The sequence below is a fragment of the Sprattus sprattus genome (genome assembly GCF_963457725.1).
Source record: "Sprattus sprattus genome assembly, chromosome: 11".
NCBI lineage: Eukaryota > Metazoa > Chordata > Actinopteri > Clupeiformes > Clupeidae > Sprattus > Sprattus sprattus.
In genome coordinates this window covers 21682683-21703868 of record NC_137909.1, presented here as the reverse complement: position 1 = coordinate 21703868, position 21186 = coordinate 21682683, and the positions used below count along the sequence as shown (strand labels likewise).

The window sequence follows — 21186 nt, the reverse complement described above, 5'->3', positions numbered from 1 at the left end:
TAGAAAAGGCTTCTTGGCAGTGGCACTCTCATGTCAGTTTGTTTCTCCATACCCATCCATTTGAGTGTTAGTTCTTGGAGTGTGTGTATCTTGGTGTATGTATGCACGCACGTGCGTGTGTGTATGTTGGCAAAGATACAGGTAGAGGCAGTAATTAGAGCCTCCCGTTGGAAGAGCTAGTGCACACCCAGTATAAAGCACTCAGACAGGCCTTCTCTCTTTCTCTCTCTCTCTCTCCCTCATTCTCTCTCTCTTTCTCTCTCTCTCTTTTCCCTCCTCTTTCACTCTCTTTCATTCCCTCTCTCCCTCCCTCCCTCTCTCTCTTTTTCTCTCCCTCCCTCCCTCTTTCTCTCTTTCTCTCCCTCCCTCTCCCTCTCTTTCTCCTCTGCCTGCTTAGGGTGGAGTTTCCTCTGAAAAAGCTGAATTCTGTCTTTGTCTCCTCCTGGCCTGGCTCTAGGTTGGTGCAGGTGGGCAAGTAGTCCAGGCCACAGAAAAAGCCCCATGTGTGTGTGTGTGTGTGTGGGGGGGGGGGGTCAGTCCTTCATTATAAAGCTGATTTGCTCTCAGTTGTAATTTCAATGGAATACAAATTCATTGTTTGCATCAGAGAGAGAGGTGAGTGGGAGAGAGAGCTGGCATGCATCGAGAGTAATGGTGCGTTTAAGAGCAAGTAAGAAAGTTCCAGCAGCATCCCAACTGGAAAGAAAGAAGTTTTTGGGAGCTTCAAGAAGTAGGTTTGATGTCACTCGAAATGGCAGTGATTGCGCACAGATAAGTGACTTCATTGTCAATTGAAGTCATACTCATTAGATCAGGTGATTGTGATGTTAAACGATACTTCACGGTTTACGTTACATTGTGTGTAACTACGTTAAGTGTCAATACCTTTGCCAAATTATTGTTGCCATGTGAACCCTCTCAACCGGGAAGTGGAACATTCCCAAATGTGAACTTTCCCAGTTCCCAGCTGAACAAACGAGTGGAGTGAAAGAACAAGAGAGCTGAGCGAAAGAACAAGAGAGCAAAGCGAAAGACCAAGAGAGCTGAGCGAAAAGGGGAAGTGAGGGATAAGATGGGGACAGGCCTGTTTGTCATCCAGGTGATCATTTTCTTGTGATCCCTGCTTATGTAAGAGACTTAAGTGCCATTGCTTTATGGTGTGTGAGTCTGTGAGATGCTGTGAGATGCTTTGACAAGGAATGTGTGAGTGGGTGTCTAACATGACATCTAATATGACATGTGCTGCCCTATTTGTGTTGTGTGTTAATCTGTGTGAGTATAAGTGTGTGTGTGTGTGTGTGTGTGTGTGTTTGTGTGTGTGTATGTGTGTGTGTGTGTGAGAGAGAGTATAAGTGTGTGCGTGTGTGTGTCCATTGCTATCTTTGTGTGAGGCCTAAAGTCAAACGGACCTTTTTCATTAGGCATTCATGATGAGTCATTGGTAATCTATCTCTCTCTCTGTCTCTCTCTCTCTTTCACTCTGTCTCTATCTCTCTTTTGCTCCCTCTTGCTCCCTCTCTCCTCTGTTCTTCTTTTCTCACTCTCACACATACTCACAGAGTGACTCAAACCCAATAAGCTGTGAGCTAAGAGGGGGACAATGACCTGAGTGACCTCAAACTGATGATAAGTGCCCCTGTGTGTGTGTGTGTGTGTGTGTGTGTGTGTGTGTGTGTGTGTGTGTGTGTGTGTGTGCATGCCTGGAGGTAACATATCCATCTAAGCTTGGTTTCACTTCAGGTCTACAATGCATTCAAATATGACCCTAAATCCCTAGGCCAGTGTGGCTGCATTCCAGCGAATCAACAACACACCTGATCCCAATCATCCGACTGGCTGCAAATAACCTTCGGTTGTGTCAAGTGTGCTCTTTATTGGCCGCCATGAAAACTCAGTGCCATATTGGCTCTTAGCAAAAAGACTTGCCACTCCTGCCCAAATTGGCCCACCTCAGAAGCCAACACAGGCCTAGTCCAGTCTCTATTTAGACGTCTGATGATCTCAACATAGACATGACCCGACACCATCGCACACCACAACAGACCCTTCTGGACCTCATATCTGTGTTTCTGGAAAGAGATCAGTTCTTTAGGTTTATCAGAGGTTTAGGTTTCCATGCCAGTTTGCCTTATGATGGAATGAAAAAGTTTAGCAGAACTATTTGATGTTTTCTAAACAAAGGTCAGGAGGTCAGGAGGAGCCTGTAGGGATGATTGACAGACGTCACTGACCCCACTTCCGCTTCTAAGGAGATTTATACCCTCCTTATCTGTCCAACACGCCACACGCTCCGACGTAGCAAAGTATCTCACCTCCTCCCCATCTTCCTCCTTTTCACTAGTAGCTCTAAGCTCACATTACCCCTTATCCGTAGGGGTGTCAGCGGACAGCACTCACATGCAATAGCTGCTATTCTTAGCTGGTTTTCATTTCTGAAGTCACATATTCTGTTTGCACAAGTACATTTTAGAGTAAAAAGGAAAGGCCATGGGGCTTCCTGGATTGTATGTGTCTATTTATTTGCTGTCGTGACTGTGGTATGTGTGTGTGTGTGTGTGTGAGAGAGGGTGTAAGAGTAACTACTCTTCCTGTACCCCTCCCCAGGCTGTCTCAGTCAATCACCACAGTGTTACACACACACACACACACACACACACACACACACACACACAGAGGGAGACCCCCCTGAAAAGGCCATTGCCCTGCTGGTGTTATTGCCATGAGGTGTTGGCTGTGTTTTCTTCCTGTTTTTCTTCCTGGCCACAGTGCCCTGTCAGCGTACACCTGGCTGCTCCCCTACCCTGTGTTGCCATGGAAACTGGGCGAGGGATAGTTTTTGGTGGGTGCTGCAGTGTTTTCTCTGGGTGTGAGTGGGGGGGGGGTATTGCATTGGTATTGTGAGTAACTCACTGATAATTAAGGTGCATGAGCATGAATACAATACCGTGGCAGAGTTGACAAATAGTATGTTGCTCTATGTTGGTCTATATGCTCATGGTGGTGTTGAGGGTGTACTTGTTTATTGTGAGTGTGTGTGTGTGTGTATGTGTGTCTGTGAGTGTGCTTGTGCGTGTGTGTGAGAAACTTTCACTAGCCTACAGTTATGTGAGGACCTCTCTGTTAATGTATGACGTTTGCTGATGACAGTCAGTGGTGATAATGACTTGTAGCCAGGCCTGGTTTGCTCTGCAGTAGTTAACCCTCAACCTCTACACAATATGGCTCTCTGTTCACCTCAAGAACTGCTTTCAATAGGCAAACATCCTGCTCAGTACTGTGCTGTTTACATTACGTCTCACTTTAAGATGGAGTCATAACACACACACACACACACACACACACACACACACACACACACACACGCACACACACAAACATGTTTTTACACACAGACCTGACTTACCTCAAATGCCTATTATAGACGGTATGTATGTGTGTGTTTGTAATGGAGTGTGTGTGTGATAACATGCTGTCGTGAATCCACACACTTGACCCTAAATGCCCATAGACAAGTGTGTGTTTAAGGAAGGGAATGTTGTATGCTATGTATGTAGAAATGTGTGTGTTGTGCTTTTACCCCTTGAGGTCAGAGTAATATAGTGCAGGCGATTAATATAGTGCAGACTTTTGGGGGTTCAAATACCTTTGTGTTTGTGCATCTTTGTGAGAGTGTGTGAAGGTAACAATCCATCACCCTTTACGTTCTCTGGCTGTTTGTTTTGTGAAAGTGCATTTACGTACCCTCCTGGCCTGCCATCACACAGCCTCCAGTACAGCCTCCGGTCGCTGGATTTATCTCACATGTTTTTGTTTTGGCATAAACTCCTGGATCTATGGGATAGCTTCTAGAAATAGCTTTTCTTTTTTCTAGGATTCTCACAATAATTAAAGACTTTATATCAGCACATTCAATGATCAATTACTGTTTGGAGTGTATGTGACTGGTACACATACTGTATGTTTGTTTGGGGGGGCAAGTGAAAAATGGTAGTTGAGTTAATCTCTGATAATCCCTGGTCTCTTTATTGATTCCCCTGGTTCCCTGGTTCCCTGGTTCCTTGCTTCTCTGGTTCCCTGGTTTGCCATGTTTTTCTTGTGAGCTCACGGGTGTAGGAGTTAATCCACCCTGTTGGGCAAGAGGATGATGTCATTCCCCTGTTGACTTCACTCAACTAGTTAGTCATCAGGATTTGTTTCAACACTATCTCCTCTAACAGTAATACCACCCACACACACACACACACACACACACACACACACACACGCCCACACACGCCCACACACACGCGTGGGAATACACACACGCACACACACAGGTGGACCTATCCACGCACTGTTCAGACACACCCATACCTGAATTCAAACTTCAAAGGTGCTTTGTGCTGCCCTGTTTAAAAGACACCAGCGCTGCATCTAGTGCCACGCCCTATGGATGTCATCACCTCTTCATCATGTTCACCTCATTTGTTGATCTTTTCGTTGGTTATGATGGATGCACTCAGTTTGTGGAACTTAACAGAATGTGTGTGTGTGTGTGTGTGTGTAGATCCTGGCTAACCTGGTGATGGAGACCCTGCACCCTGAGCTAAGGACTCTGATTGTTCCTCGGCTGAAGGGCAAACTGCAGCAGAGGCAGAGGAACTGGATGCTGGTGAGGACTGTCCCCCTTTAATCCCACTCCTCTGTTTTGAAATTGGGTTTTGGAAATAAATTGATCCTGTATCCTTCTTATCGGGTTCTAGGTTGAGCTCCAGTAAAATCATGCTCCATAACGTGTTTCCTTTGGGAGACAGTAGTCTTAGCCAGGTCTAACAGGATGTTTATCAGTGGATCACATGTAATGACTATTGTGAGTTTTCCCATGTGTGAGTCTGCTCCCAGATCAGTTTTGGTGTCGAAGGAAGAAAGGGAATTAACTGGTGTGCTTGAACAGGCCTATTGTAATTTCTAACCACTTGAAAGGCCACACTTCACTTTGATTCACTTTGTTTACATGACATGAAAAACAAATTTCTTGTGTCCTTATCGCGTGCGTGTGTGTGTGTGTGTGTGGGCGCGTGTGCGTGTGTGTGTGTGTGTGTGTGTGTGTGTGTGTGTGTGTGTGTGTGTGTGTGTGTGTGTGTGTGTGTGTGTGTGTGTGTGCGTGGGTAGATCTCAGATGCGGTGTACAGGCAGGTGCTGTCCCTGACGCGGGCGCAGCACGAGGCGCTGGTGCAGGTGTGTGAGGCACAGCGCCCCCGCCTGGACGCTACGCTCCGCACAGACATGGACCAGATCATCAACTCCAAAGACCACGTCACCGGGAAGATACGCTGTAAGGGCTGAACACACACACACACACACACACACACACACACACACACACTCTCACTCTCTCTTATATCACACTCAATATATCAAATATACACAGAAATAAAACATCTACACGCACAAACGCACGCACACACTCTCTCATATATCACACTCAATATATCATATATGCAGAAATAAAACATCTACACACATACACATATACAGACACACACACACACACACACTCAAGGAATCAAATGATCAACATGTATTGTAACTAAAAACATTTACTTATAAACACACTGCATGTAGAACTTTGAAAAGAGCAGAAGAACACTCAGTATAGACACCTAACCTAACGATGTATAATCAGAAAAGGTCTCAGTGGATTGAAAGGCCCAGGGATCGTAGTCTTGTGTGGTAGTGCTGTCTTCCACTTACTTTCCAGGTTCATTGACAGCCAGCAGCACCATTGTGACACCACAACAAGAAACGTTGTGTTTCCTCTGTAAAGCATGCACTTGCTTGGCCTTACAGAGATTGATTTTGGCTGGATCGAGCTGTTGTGTTAAGGAAACCAGCCTGTCCTGGCTTGCTGGATATCAGCATTTTCTGGGCCATTCATGCCTTCCCCATAGCAGTGTTTGTGTGTGTGGTTTCCTCTAATGTACGCCACAAAGAATGTCCACTTGGCACAAGAGAGATGTCCATTGTGTTTAAAACCTCAGCGCCGATCTCACGTTTCACGCCAACCTACTGACACTCCCAGCCCTGACACTTAATATATTTTTTTTGTGTGTCTCTCTCTCTGTGTCCAGTCAACTAAACTGATTGCATTTAAGTGACTCTGGTTGAATCTCAATGTCATATCCATTGACAGTAAAATGAAAAACAGCATTGTTCATGACTTTGTCTGAATGGCATAGTTCCTTTTTTATTGACGAATGCATTGACCATAAGCAATATATTGTCAACACCAACTCAAAGGAGTGTGTGTATACTTGTGTATGAGTTTGAGTGTGAGTGTGTATGTGTGTATCTATATCCACACCTAAGCTTATGTCTCACCATTCGTAAATTAAACTTCACCTTCAACATTCATCATTGAAAAATGAATTTTGAATGAAAAAAAGAAAAACAGGCACACAAATACATAGTGAATGTCTGTTACGCTTATACCTATTGACCTTGAACCCCCCCCCCCCCACCCCCTCCCCTGTCTCAGCCCTAGTGCTGCCCAAAGCAGACCAGCTTCTGCGGGGCAGCGTCCAGTCCTACATCAGCTCCATCCTGGAGGCCCTCATGGATCCCATCAGTCGGGGCTTCTCCGAAGTGCGCAGCATCTTCTTCGGGGAGCTGGTGGAGGTCAGCAAGAACACACTCAACCACAGCGGAGGCAAGGAGCGGCTGGGGGAGGTGAGAACACAACAACCATACGGCCACGCGGTTATGGTCACTGCTTTAATGGCCCATGCTTTAATGGCCTCTGTGTTAATGGGGTTGGTTATCACTGAGGGCTGCTGTTATGGAGAATGCTCTTGGATTTCTATGCATCAGGGGATAAAGTCTCTGAGGGTATGTTCGTGTCTGTCAATGTCCTTAGCTGTGTCTGTGTGTATGTGTCCTTGTTTTTGTGTCCATGTGTAAGGAACATCAGTATCGAAATGTCAAAAGAAAGGGTTAAGTAGGGCTGACTTCCCTGCACACAAACAACACTGTACACTGTTTCCCTGTGTACACACACACACACACACACACACACACACACACATACACGCACACACACACACACACACACACACACACACACTGACCACTGTGCAGACTGGTGTTAATATCAGCTTTGCAAAAGAAACGACAAACCATTATAATGATTTGAAAGGGTTTCATATTTTTAAGAATTAAATGACTAATGTGAATGCTATCACACCTCAGTACATTCCTACTATGTCTCTGTAGCATTAAGCTGACACCCTGCAGTAGCACTAGTGTGAATCACAACCTATCAAATAGTCAAATGTTGGACTGGAGCAAAATCCCCTCCTTTCCACTATGTGCATGCTGAGTCCTTAGAACACCCCCTCTCAGGACTTCATCAGAGTATTTCAGCTGGTTCGTAGCCAGTATTGATCCCAAGGGGCCATGCTGCAGCTGGCAGCTCCCCCTGCTGGCCGAGCCGTGAAACAGCACTCATCGATCAGCACGCTGGACACCAGCCCTGTGCTGCGGCGATGCATCACCCTCTAATCGGAAAGCAGCGAGGCTAACTCACTGACCGGCCCCTGTGCCAGAACCTCTCCCCAAAATATGACCTGGTTTGACCCACTCTAAGCCTGCAGGACCCAATGCGACTGGGTTACTCAGTGGAGCAAGATTAGCGTCACGCTTCCTTCTCCTTTGCCGTCTAGTCTTGTCATCAGTACACTGATCTGCATCCTAAGGTTTCACGGAAACGTGTTCAGGATGTGATTTTTTTTTTTTTCATTTTGTCTTTTGTGATGGTAGCCATTTGAAATAATTGATTCCGTTTTGACTCCATGAGGGAGTGTTTACATATTCACGGGTGTACATGTAATTAGGATTTGTGTGTGTTGGACGTGTACTGCATGAATATATATATTTATATATATGAATATATATGTTTAAATATATATATGATTAAATATATACTGTGTGTGTCTCTTTCTCTAGCACATGGACAAGCTATCCATGCTGGCCTTCCACCCGGTGAAGATGCGCAGCTGCTATGAGAAAGTGGACCAGCTCAGTCTGGACGGCCTGCAACAACGCTTCGACTTCTCCAGCCCCTCTGTCTTCATCCAAAGGGCCCAGATCCTCATGAGGGAGGTCAGTGTCCATCCATCCATCCCTCCCTCCCTCCATCCATTCATCTATTAGTTTTCTCTATCTACCCCTCCATGTTTGTTTCTACGTAAAAGTCTAGCTTTGAGCTATAGGTTGTGTTAAAGCCCAAGATGCACCTGAACAGCACAGTGAAGTGCCGCCATACTGGCTAGAGGACACAGTGATCCAATAAGGTGTTTATCAAAGGCTGAAGTGTCTGCAACTGTCTGCCCAGCGGGATAGATGATGATGATAATGATGATGATGATAATATTCTGTATGCAACATCTGCTGTATGCAACATCTGCTGAAGGATTGCATTCAGTCAGGCGTTAGAAACAGGCTTTCCTATGATAGATGTCTATATACTATTTAGGTAGTGGTGACATCCAGTGGTGACATCCAGTGGAGATGGTGGGAATTGCATTTGAAAATGTTTGGGAAAGGCTGCCGTTATGGGAATAACAAGTCGGTCTAAGTAGCTCTTTGCCTTGTCTGAACTGCATTGAGAGTTTAATGATGAGATGCAATAATTAGAGAGTATTTTGCTTGTCTTTATTCTTTTCTAGGAGATGGATAATGCCGTGTACACCTTTGAGCAGCTACTGCATCAGGTTCTGGGCTCCCAGGGAGACGACGATCTGTGTAAGGCCATTCAAGGCTGCCAGGACAGAGTGTTGAAGGTACAAATACACACACACACACACACACACACACACACACGTATGCACATGCACTAAAGTACATACACACACAGTTGTTGGAGCACATATGACAAACATCACAATGTGACCCCGATGAATGGCACACTTTTCATCCTGTAGAGGGAGCCCGAGTGGACAGCCAACATCACTGTAACACAAGGATTATAAACAGAGTGTGTGTGTGTGTGTGTGTGTGTGTGTGTGTGTGTGTGTGTGTGTGTGTGTGTGTGTGTGTGTGTGTGTGTGTGTGTGTGTGTCTCCTCCCTGTAGAAATATGACTATGACAGTAGCAGTGTGCGCAAGAAGTTCTTCAGGGAAGCGCTCCTCCAGATCATCATTCCATTCATGCTCAAGCAGCTCACTCCAGTCTTTGCCAATGTAAGTGTGTTCCTCTCTCTCCCTCTCTCTCTTTCCCTCTCTCTCTTTCTCGCTCTCTCTTTCCCTCTCTCTCTTTCTCTCTCTCTCTTTCTCTCTCTCTCTTTCTCTCCCTGAGCAACCTTTGCCAATGTAAGTGTGTTCTTCTCTTTCCCTCTCTCTCTCCCTCTATCTTTCCCTGAGCAACCTTTACCAATGTAAGTGTGTTCTTCTCTTTCCCTCTCTCTCTCCCTCTATCTTTCCCTGAGCAACCTTTGCCAATGTAAGTGTGTTCTTCTCTTTCCCTCTCTCTCTTTCTCTCTCTCTCCCTCTATCTTTCCCTGAGCAACCTTTGCCAATGTAAGTGTGTTTTTCTCTTTCTCTCTCTCTCCCTCTATCTTTCCCTGAGTAACCTTTGCTAATGTTAGTGTGTTCCTCTCTCTTTCTCTCTCTCCTCTGTCTTTCTCTCTCTCTCTCTCTCTCTGTGCAACCTCTGCTAATGTAAGTGTCTCTCTCTCTCTCGCTCTCTGTCTGCAACCTCTGCTCATGTAAGTGTATCCCTCTCTTTCTGTCTCTCTCTCTCTCTCTCACTCTCTTTCTCTGTATGTGTGCACATGTAGAATGTATGATATTTTTTATATTTAATGATGAGGTCACAGTCCATAATGATGTGGCTACATTATCATTATAATTATCATACAAGACAGCCTTGCAGTTTGAGATGATGGTTTGACATTCAAATCCTCCTCTGGCCAAGGATGAGTAGAGCCCTTATCTCATATAGTTTTCTTATCTCTTATAGTTTTATAGCTCTTTACACTACTAGACTTCAGTAATGTGGTGTGAAGTGTCCTGTGTTGGAAGAGTGTGTACAGTTCCAAGTTTGGTTATTCTACGCACCATTGGCACAGCTGTTGCAGTTCAGATGTGTAGGAATGTTTCGGCCTGTCAGTAGGTCTAAGCTATGGGTTACGGTTTCAGATGTCGAGTTTCAACAGAACAACAGAGGTTCATAAACGGCCACAAAATATTTAGTAAAAATTGAATTCCTCTGAGCCCGAAAGACTCTTTTCTGCCCAGCTTCTAGGTTATGTGAACTTCCCTTGTAATGGAAGGCAGAGAAAAAAAACAATACTTACAAAACATGTATTTAGAGCTAGTTGATGTTTTTTTACCAACGCTGTGTCATGGCCGATGGATGAAGTTCTACTTTAAGAGCTTGATCCGTTGCTGTCCCACATCCCGGCCTGCGTCCGTGACGCTGTCTCTCTCCCACCTCTAGGACCTGCCCCGGTTTCAGGAGCTCATCTTTGAGGACTTCTCTCGCTTCATCCTGGTGGAGAACGTCTTTGAGGAGGTGGTGCTGCAGTCCGTCACCAAGGACATCATGATGGGTAGGCCCTCACTCTTCCCTCCTCAGTTCATTCTGTACCAATGCTGTATTCCTTCCAGTACCATTTTAACTTTTCTGATGATTAAAACCATCTGGTAGGAGAACAGTATCTGCCAAGTGGTTAATGCTGTTACACTCCAATACAAATAAGCTGAATGGAGTGAGTGGTTGAATGCTAATAGTTCATTTGTCTTGCATCAGAGCACAAGAATGCATCTCTTTTTGATTCCATAAGATGTAATGTTAACTTCCCACTGAAGAGCTGAAAGGGCTTAAAGTTGGGCTGCCCTCAGCATCAGTGGATTACTTCAGGTCAAAAACGGCCCCAAAAGACCACCTCGATGGCTTTGGTTTAAGGACAACCTGGATGAAAGAAGTATTCTCTCTGAAATCATTAATGGTCTGCTTTCACATCAATATGGTGAAGATTATGTAGATTCCGGTACGCGACGAGCTCACTCAGCTCTTGTGTGTTCTCATGGCTATTGGGAAATTGTGCTGTTTTCATAGAGCTAACACAAAGGTAGCACGCACCACTTGGGAAATCAATGACTGACTTTGTAGATGTTACCATTGAGCTGCTGGACTTTCTTTCTTTGCAGTTTTTATATTGGCCAAAGGGCACTTTTCCGTCATTAGTAAAGTAATTGCTATACATTACTTAAATCTTTCTCTCTCTCTCCTTTTCCCTTGTTCTCCTCTCGTCACAGCTGTGAAGGAGGCAGCCGTCCAGAGAAGGCACAACCTGTACAGAGACAGCATCATCATGACCAGCAGCGACCCCAACCTGCACCTCCTGGAGGACAGCACGGTCAACTGGAGCCAGGAGTACGGGGGCGAGGAGCAGGAACAGGAGCAGGGCAACCTGGTTGCAGGCAGGGACGGAGGAGGGAGCAACAGGAGGCGCAGGCAGATCGTCTCCATGATCCAGCTGGACGGGATTTCGCTGCCTTACGAGTCATGCATGGAGGTGCCCGGCGTGGAGGGCATCCCGGAGGAAAGTGAGGCCCAGATGGAGGAGGATGAGTCGGACTCCGCTGCTGCTGCTGCTGCTGCTGCTCTGGAGGCAGCCATGCCCTGTCAACAAGAACCAGAGTCCCCTGATAGCGTGCAGGAGATCCGTGGTCTCCTCAACCCCGTGGTGGTGATTCAGGTCCCGGCTGGGGACGCAAACACAGACGCAGACGGACCCGTCCTGACCAATGGGGTCAAATCTTTGGAAGAGGGGGAGGAGGCTCAGAGAGGAGTAGAGGAAGAGGAGGAGGAGGAGGAGATGCAGAGAGAGAGCAGTGGCATCTCGCCAGAGGAAGAGGAGGCAAGCTCAGGAGGAAGCCTGCAGAATGCAAAGCAGAGCACACAGGAAGATCAAGCAGCAGCCTCATGTCAACAGGAGATAGAAACACCAGTGGCCACCTCACAGGAAGTACAAACACCTGTGGCCACCTCACAGGAAGAAGAAACACCGGTGGCCATATCACAGGAAGTAGAAACACTGGTGGCCACCTTTCAGGAAGTAGAAACACCTGTGGCACCCTCACAGGAAGTAGAAACACCCGTGGCCACCTCACAGGAAGTAGAAACACCCGTGGCCACCTCACAGGAAGTAGAAACACCTGTGGCCCCCTCACAGGAAGTAGAAACACCCGTGGCCACCTCACAGGAAGTAGACACACCCGTGGCCACCTCACAGGAAGTAGAAACACCCGTGGCCACCTCACAGGAAGTAGAAACACCTGTGGCCACCTCACAGGAAGTAGAAACACCCGTGGCTACCTCACAGGAAGTCGAAATCCCCGTGGCCACCTCACAGGAAGGTGAGATGCCAGCAGCATTAGTGTCAACACAAGAGGACCATGGGGCCGAGCTGCCAGCAGAGATCGCTCTCGACTCCGATTCGAATTCCAGCCCTCGTCGCCATGACGACAGCGGCTTCCAGTCACCGACCAATGAGGCGCTTGAGGAGGAAGATTTGGAGCATGAGCAGGCAGAGAGCCGGTCAGCAGGTGAGGTGGTCAAAGCGGTGGATCCAGAGGAAGTCCTCCTGGAGGTCGACCAGCCACACACCACAGACGTCTCTCCTAGAGACACAGTGCAGAATGGGGAGTATGCAACAGCCATTCTCCTGTGACCTTCACCCAAAATCACAAAGGATGGATGTGGACATGGGGTCATTTCGAAAATAGTTTCAGTGCCTTTTTCTTTTAAACTGACAAAAAGCTGAGCTGGGAATGGCCAAATTGTCTCAGCAGCAAACAATTTTATGTGTCCTTATTTCTTTTATTTTAATCAGTTTGCCCTTGGTGAGATTTCCTTTTCGGTTTTAACCTGAGGCAAAAGTTATCTGGGTTTCTCACATTTCCCTGCTTTGAATTTCATTTTATATATTTTCCATTTTAAGATATTCATATATTCATATATTGATGATTATTTTGATTTTTTGTTTAGTTTTATTCCTTTTTGTAACACCACAATATACAGGTGGTGCCCAACTTGTATCAATATCTAATGCAGATGTCACTGAAAACACTATTGCCCCTAAGTCTTGGCACTTCATGACGGTTTCACTACCAACTCCCATTTCTATCACTGTTACCTGCTCTTACTTTGTATGTCTAGACACTGAATGTATTCAAATGTAGAGTAGGGTCCATTCACTGAGGATGTTTCTGCTTTTAAGCATAACCAGTCACTGGTGAGGGTCAGTCAGGTGTTTAGGGAGGTGGTCATCCTGATGATTGCAGAAATAGCATAAAGAGGTTTGTCGCCCTTAATTCTTTGTTGGGGATTTGTGTTTTCCTGAGAGAGACATTGTAAAATGCTTATGAAAGGCCTAATGGCCTTTGTGTTAGTTTGTGTGTATAAAGTCAATTAGAAAAAGATACCTTATCAGTTTTTATAGCTTATAAGAGCTATAAAGGCAGACTTCTGGACATTTGTTGATGTACTGACAGGATTTGAGAACCGTTCTTTGGCTAAATATGTTTATTATATTATTATTATTTATAAATATGTGTTTGCTTTCATTTCAGCTATAATTTACAGATGCTCTTTACAGCTAGATCTATAGTTTTCAAATGACCAAAGTTTAATTAGCAGACTTTGGTATATACTTTTTTTTACCTTAATGTTTTAATGTTTAAGCAATTGCTTCCTTATATACTGTTCCATGCCTACTCACACAGAACTTCTAACTGTTTATTTATGGAACATTTGTCATAAGTCATTTATTTTCCCCCAGCGGCTTTGCTGTAATTCTTTGGCTGGAATATGCAGTTCTGTGAGAATATTGCATGCATGCAGTTCAACCGCAGAGACAGTAGTGGCAGGTGCTGTTGGCTATGTCAAAATGCCAAGGCAAGCTGAGGTCACCCACCGCCGGTATCTTAACTTTATTCAAACACCTGCTGGGTGCTGTGTGCACAAGTAGCGCAGCTTGTCTAATCTTCACCAGTCCACAGGCACACCTTTGCATGTCTGCGTAAGACTGTGGGGGGAAGGTGCTGACCAACTGCAGCCCTTAAGGGAGAGCGTTACACTGCTCTCAAATGTTCTGAGGCCCTTGGTTGTAACATGAAACTAATGCAAGATGCTTTTTGTAGCTCTTATGTTTATGCATTTCACAGCTCATTTGGATGTTTTGGTCAATGTCAAGTGCCATATTTGTGGCCAAATTACCCCTGACTGTTTTCACTAGAACTACCACTTGTGTGAAATGGTACAAGTACATATGAATAGTGTAATTGTATTTTTCTCAACAGCAGGAGGAGTGTCAGTTTGATCATGTCTGTTCTTATTTATTACTACAAATCCCAGCAGCCCCAGCTGCATCACATCTGTTGCTTTCCTTTTGCTCTTGTATGAAACATGCCTGAAAGTGAATAATTAAATATTAATGCTATCCTATTTCTTGTGTATTTCAGTGAGATTAAATGAAAGTTGCTCGCTGAATGACACTTTAATATACTATATACATTGTCATTCATTTTAAAGGACTAAGTAGAGATATGCAGTAGGGATATGAACAGATCATAAAAATTACTACATTTATGGCCATCCTTCAGACATGGAGAAAATGATGAGCATCAGATCTGAGAGGAAGGCAAACTACAAATGTAGTAATTTCAGTTTATTCACAGCAAACCACAAAAACAAGTAAAAATTGCACAAGCCACTGACAACAGCAAGTCACCCAATGGTAATAGCTGTTATCGTGGTGACGCTGTATCAGTGTAGTCACTTGCGTCGCAAAATACAGGGCGTGTTATTTAAACAGACTTCAGGTTTAGGGACTTCTTGGAAAGGCTTAGTGATAAGTAAAATTAGATTGGGAGCGTACTGACGACTTACTTATCCAAAAGGGAACAGTAGTATGCCTTTGGCTTGAGTGGGTCAATTCTATTTCTACTCAGTGATTTAGGATGAAAGGTCAGACATACAAGACAGATAAAGAACTCTAGTAGGACAAGTGGGATTTGGGAAAGGAATCGTTCAGAAAAAGTCTGATCAAGCCAACTCTGCCAGTCATCCCAGATGTGTTATCAGTACTTCCAGTCACAAGCCTCTCCACTGATTGTTAACAGATTCAAACATTTTAAGTTAGTGCTGGTGATTAATTAACTAAGGCCACTCAGTGCGTTTGCTCTGTGTAAAAGTAATTCTGAGGACACGCACACTCAGCTCGTCCCCTCCCAGGCAGGGGAAGAGAGCTGACAAAGGGCCCCAAGTTTACAACATTGCAACATTCAAGTCACACGCCACCAGACCGCTGTAATAAAGGAACTCACAGTCTTACGAAAGGGCTGTGAACTTTCAGTACAGGCTGAAAAAAAATCCTATCATTTCAAGAGACTGGCAGTATCATACACCTGCACTTCAAATGGAAGTCAGAATGTACATGAGATGTTTTTGGACAATTTCAGGTTCCAAAAAAATGGGTTCCTTTTGTAAAAACCGAAACACTTCAGAGCTGGTTAACCCTTTCATTTCCTCTCCATCTCACGTCCATATTAACCTCCTGGAGCAACACAAACACGCTCTCTCTTCACATTGCACAGTCCTCTAGACCCAACAACAGTCAACATGGGTCTTTTACAGTGTCTAACACAAGGGTATGGGAGACTCTCTCCAGTAAGTTCTGTCCTCCATCGCTCTCCCGAGCCTAAACCTCCTGGTCTCTCTCAGACTTTTCCCAGCAGAGGGAAGGCCAGGAAGTAGCCAAGGACTGAGCCCACTATGACCCCCAGGAAGATCCAGACGTTGTAGGTCATGACGCAGAGCATGAGCATGTAGCCCAGCGTGACCTGTGCCATGTGGAGGAGGGTCTGGAGCCCATGCACGAGCCAGCTGTGGGGGAGAGGAGACAGTGCTGAGAACAGGACATTCTTTTTGGCCTGTAACTTATCTTCATTCATTCATTCTTGCAGACATAAGTAGGTGAGGTCCAAGCATCTAGGACAACTCATTTCCGTACCATGCTTCATGGTCAATTCTGTTTTAAATTTCTTAAAACTTCCCCCTGCAATGCAAATAGGCAGTGAAACCCTTTTCATAATGTTGGTACTGTTATGCCATAAACCGCAGGCACTGAAGAAGCTGACTTTCTGAGCCCCAGAGTCAAAAATGCCAAATTATAAACCATCCTTTCGCTACAGTGCTATTGGTTCCAAGGACATCCATTGTTCTCGTTCCATCAAGGCTCTCAATGGAAAATGTAAAAAATGTACGGAATCTTGTCGGAAAACGGGAACTAAACCAACCAGAGATAAACAGACTATTCGATTGTCCTACCTGTTCAGGCTGGAGTTGGTGGCAGTGTTGGCGCTGTCAGCAGGGTTGAGGGAGGACTCTGAGGGGCTGCTGGCCAATTCTGAGATGCTGTCATGACTCTCTAGCTGGGGAGAGAAGCAGGCTGGTGGCGGGGGGAAACAGGCCTCTGAAGGTGAGAGGGGGGAGGGGAAGGGAGGGGGGCGTGGGGTCTCGGAGCGCTCACTCAATCCCACCTTCCACACCTTGAGCAGCTCGTAGAAAATGGTGAACAGGAATACCACAAAGACTGACAGCACCATTCCTGCAGAAAAGAGAACGATACAGGAAGATCAACACAGAACCCAAAAAGAGACGCAGAAGGCAAATACCCCAAAAAAGGCTCGACACTCATAACACCCCAAAACATCTCTCACAAGCCTGAACTGGTTCTTAATTCAGAAAGCTAATGTCTATGGTTCTGCTGGGTCTCATGTAGGTCATCGAATTGTGCATCGCTAACCCAAGACACAGGAGGCTCTCTAATTGCTGTAGGTGACAGAATGGAAAGTGGAAAGCTGTCTATAGTGCTATTTTCCACTGCTACCTCTGCTCCCATGTTAACTCAACCATCATGCTGGCAGAGCATGACAGCAGTGTTCACTGTGGTTCCAGGGTGATACCGTGCATGTTAGAACAAATCCAAACAAGCATATTTGTAAGCCTACGTACAATATACTTTATTCATTTCTGCTGACAGTGCCAGTTTTGGTGGAGATATAGTTATCATAAACATGTTACATTGTTGTGAAAGAGTAGCTTGTTCACAGCAGCCTGTGTGTGATAACCCCATAAAACAGGTTGGCCCTGTTCTCTTCCAACTGTGCAAAAGACACAACACCATTTTTTCTTTTTTTCCTAAGAAAATCCCACATCAACAACCACAGTAAGAACAGTATGCAGGTCTAGACATTATCAGACAAACTATACAAACAAGTGCATATAAGGGTCACAATAAGCTGTACTAAAGGCTCACCTTTCTACAGTAGTGACAAACACCAAGGCCTGGTAAAGTTAGTTTTATGCCCTGAAAACAAGGAACAATGCCCTAGTGTATTTATTGTAAATGATACTTTGAAATAAACAAAAACAGCGTGTTGTTTGTTGGCATAACAATTACTCTCTGAGATTAACCCGGATTCAGAGCATTAATTAAAGCACTTGGCTTCAATATAGCCATGCTTTCTTTGAACCAAATCACTGTATATGGAAAGGTAAGACTTTGGTACCCTTTACCCTTGTAGGAAAAAAGGAACCGACATCTGCTGACAAATGAGTGCAAAATGTGGTGATTAGCTACTGTCTGTGTATATAGTCACTCAAACATTACGCTCTGTTGTTAAATGCCAGACAGGGGCAGTTGTATGGCTTATATGTTTGTGATGTGTGATGTTTGGATGAAGTCTGTAAGTGGGTGGTGTTTGGATAACGTCTCTAAGTGGGGTGGTGTTCTTGGTCAAGTCTGTGATTACAATGCTGTGCTTTACCTGCAGGTCCATGCACATCCCAGAAGTCAAATAGCAGCGTGACACTGCTTGAGGCCTCAAAGTGCATCTATTAAAGGCAGAACAAAGGAGAGATGAGGCATCAGTGACTGTCATTTCGGCAATACAGACAGCAATATATTTGGTTTCAAAACAGCATTAATTTTCAAGGGTCCCACACCCTCACACCACTTAGCACCCTTTGTAAGACACTGATGACACTACCCACCATGACAGCCGGATTCCCATTATTTATCCAGTTTCACTGTGAACTACCAGGCCTACGCCTGGAACACTGATGTCACCAGCTGCATACCTTTGTAGACGCAAATCTGTGGTATGCTTAAAGAATCTGTGGCCTTCCAATAGGAGTCGATTCTGGTATTCTTGTATTTATACTCATCCCCGTTCCTTGCTGTTGGTTATAGAGGTCTTTTGTATAGAGACAATAAGTGTAAGAGTTCTTGCACCCATTGCGATCCACTGCATATCCACTGCGAGCATGATGTGGAGAGTTTCCACCTGAACCACTCCTGCTAGAATACGTCAGTCTAGTGCATAGATAAAACTAGAACTAAAAAAAACCTTGTGCTGCCAGATTGTATAGTTAGACTACACAGGCCTAATTATTTGACGTTCTGAAAGATCCAGTCCTTGATTATAATGCATTCAACTTTTTAAATTATTATTAAACTTTTAGTCAAATTCAGTAAAAATTCTTCTCACATTTATCTAGCTGTCTGTCTAGTGTGTGTGCCCCGAAAAATACCTCAGGACTTCCTGCACAGTCAACTACATTACTTCATGACCACAGAAATGAGGGGTATTAGATTGGCTGCAGAGCTCAAGTATCAACAACCTTTCGCAAGAATTGTGGACTGTACCTTTAAAAGGCAATTCTATGGTGGCCCTGAGAGTCAAAAGTTAAAGTCAAAACACAAGCAAAATACAAAATCATCTTCATCAATTTGACAACACATGCACAGCATTTAGAAAACACACTTTAACTTCGGACAACACAATGGAAGTGTTTCCTGAGGACACTAAAAAGAAATGAACACCTCTGGACATGGTTTCAGCATGCTTCTTGATATGGTGGTTGGCAAACAATGACAAGCATGTCCAGACGTGCTCATCGCTCTTCAGTGTCCCAGTTGGAAAACTGATGAAGATATACATTTTTTTAATTTGCTTGTGTTTTGTCTATTTGCATGTGTTACTTTAGTTGGAAAGCACTGAGCCCTCGGGGGCCAAATACTCCACAGCATTTAAGCACAGTTGAGGAGCTGGGGTAAAAGTTGTGGCTCTGAGCAATCACAGCTCTTCCCTGTTCTTCATTTCCTTACGTTTCCTCCAACTGCACAGAAAAGCAGTGTCAATGACACGCCTATTCTCGTGACAGACAGGGTTCTTTCTCCCTCGTGAGACAGACAGTACTATGTAAATCAATAGAACATGCACCTCTGCTTTAGTGACAGAACGCTGGTAATATGTAATTTAGCTATTTATGACTACACAATACACACACCTGAACCACATTATATTTGAAACCTGCACAAGCAGATTATTGTATAAAGATTTATGACACTACTGTCACATCATGTGGTTCATCGTCTTATTTTGAAACGTAATGATGTTAGCGTTGGAATGCCTTTGGGCTAACACAAGAAACTCATCGCCAATCCAAGGCTTTACACCAAAATCATAAATTCACGCCATTTGAATTGTCAAGCTGAAATTGAATAACTCATGGCAAATGGAGCCATATGTCAAATGAACTTACCATCAGAATCAAATTAGGTCATGCAGACAACACCACAAATTCCTTAAACTTCAATCTCCAGTATGTTATGACAACTACTTTCAAGTTGGCTAGGGTCAAGTAAGCTCCGAGCAAAATAATATCTGTGCACAGTAAATGTTGTCAAACTGAGGGCGAGTCTGATTTTAGAGGCTTTTTAGGATCCTTCATCGGCGTTTCGAAATATAAGCGATGTGAATGCCTGTTACCAAGTCTACAGACCCGGTTGTATTCAACCTGCATTACTACGGTCCCTTAGCTATGTTAACTCCACAAACCACAAGAACAATGCGTCCAGAGCCGAGGAGGAGGACACTAGGAAAACACCAGCAGTGGGAACATGCAAAGACTAGCTTTCCTTGCTGGCTTTTGTATTTACTTTCTTTCTCGTTACAACATGTAGAAAACAAATTATGTCGACTATGTGGATATTTGGATTCAGTAGCAATTTTCTGCAAGCAAGCGCATTTCTTTCTATAGATGAATATAGCCAGATGCTCGACAAGTAGCTATAACAAAACTATGACTGAGAAAAAAAAAAAACATATTGCATTCTGATGGGACTTACAGACATGCTCAACTTTGACCGTAAGCTCAGTGAACGCAGCCCAATTTTGTCCTCTTCATGCAGGCAGCTCCGCACCAGTTGTCCCGTTATTGTTGACCGAACTTAGTGCGTCGCATGTTGCAGTGTGGAGGAACTTGAGACAGAACAAACGTCGTGCGGTAAGCACCCTACGTATTTAAACGCCGCTAGGTCTGATGGTAGTTGAAGTCATTTTCTTTTGCCTGCTGCCCTTTGGAAGCAGTCCTTGAGGTAGATGTCGCCTAGTAACTGTGACAACGGTTCGCTGTATATTGTCTATCGAGTTCGCAACTGTGGAAAGGGGGCAATTCTGACACACAAACTTGTTTAGACAAAAAAAACACTACAGTAAGACGGAGAGGAAATGTCCTTTTATGGTTGGTTCTCCATATCGTACACATGTTCCTACCATCTGGAATTCGGATTGGTCCATTCACTACTCAAATATCTGCCCCCGTTACCTTGCTTCAATTATTTTCCGGAGGACACTGAAATCTCATAATGCTAAATTTGATCTTTAAAAGCCAAATTAACAGTTACCACTACCGAACCCTGTTAAGGACACAAACACAGGTTTGCAGTATACGTTGAATTTTAAAGACTCCGCCCAGTGTGATTACGAAAAAGTCACAGGGACCAATGAAACTCCAGTGTGTCGGTAGAATTTCCAGCTGGACTTACTGGCAGCAGATATTTTGTTAACGTTAATATGGAATGTAGGTAACGTTAGATACTTGCCATTCGTGGGACTAAACGACTAAACATTCTTTCCCAGTGGAAAATTCTTACAGAAAAGTGCAGCGTTGTTGAATGAAAGCAATGTGCTCGACGCTCTCTCAGTTTGTGCAATAGTAATTTCGGCAATCGGGGGTCGAAGTTAAGAATGGAACTCCTCAGGAGTTGGATGCGTTCAAGTGTCTTTTACA

General features: G+C 44.6%; 2 protein-coding genes across 2 annotated transcripts in view; one reads left to right on the top strand and one right to left on the bottom strand.

Moving 5' to 3' along the window:
• The window catches only part of niban2a (niban apoptosis regulator 2a), a gene marked incomplete at both ends in the record, with an annotated part of 34013 nt that extends 21298 nt beyond the window's left edge, over nt 1-12715 (top strand). The window contains 8 exons of the mRNA XM_080847518.1: nt 4547-4651; nt 5152-5314; nt 6518-6708; nt 7984-8139; nt 8706-8819; nt 9111-9218; nt 10477-10588; nt 11298-12715. Coding sequence (XP_080703644.1) covers nt 4547-4651; nt 5152-5314; nt 6518-6708; nt 7984-8139; nt 8706-8819; nt 9111-9218; nt 10477-10588; nt 11298-12715 — 2367 coding nt within the window. The remainder of the gene's footprint in view (nt 1-4546; nt 4652-5151; nt 5315-6517; nt 6709-7983; nt 8140-8705; nt 8820-9110; nt 9219-10476; nt 10589-11297) is intronic.
• A 1983-nt stretch (nt 12716-14698) lies between these two features.
• slc31a2 (solute carrier family 31 member 2) lies at nt 14699-20839 on the bottom strand. Its single transcript, XM_080846934.1, has 4 exons — nt 20243-20839; nt 17877-17943; nt 16375-16654; nt 14699-15930 (listed from the first exon to the last, which is right to left on the bottom strand). The coding sequence occupies exons 1-4, from the start codon at nt 20246-20248 to the stop codon at nt 15765-15767; spliced, it is 519 nt and encodes a 172-aa protein (XP_080703060.1). The 5' UTR covers nt 20249-20839; the 3' UTR covers nt 14699-15764.
• Nucleotides 20840-21186: the final 347 nt, after the last annotated feature.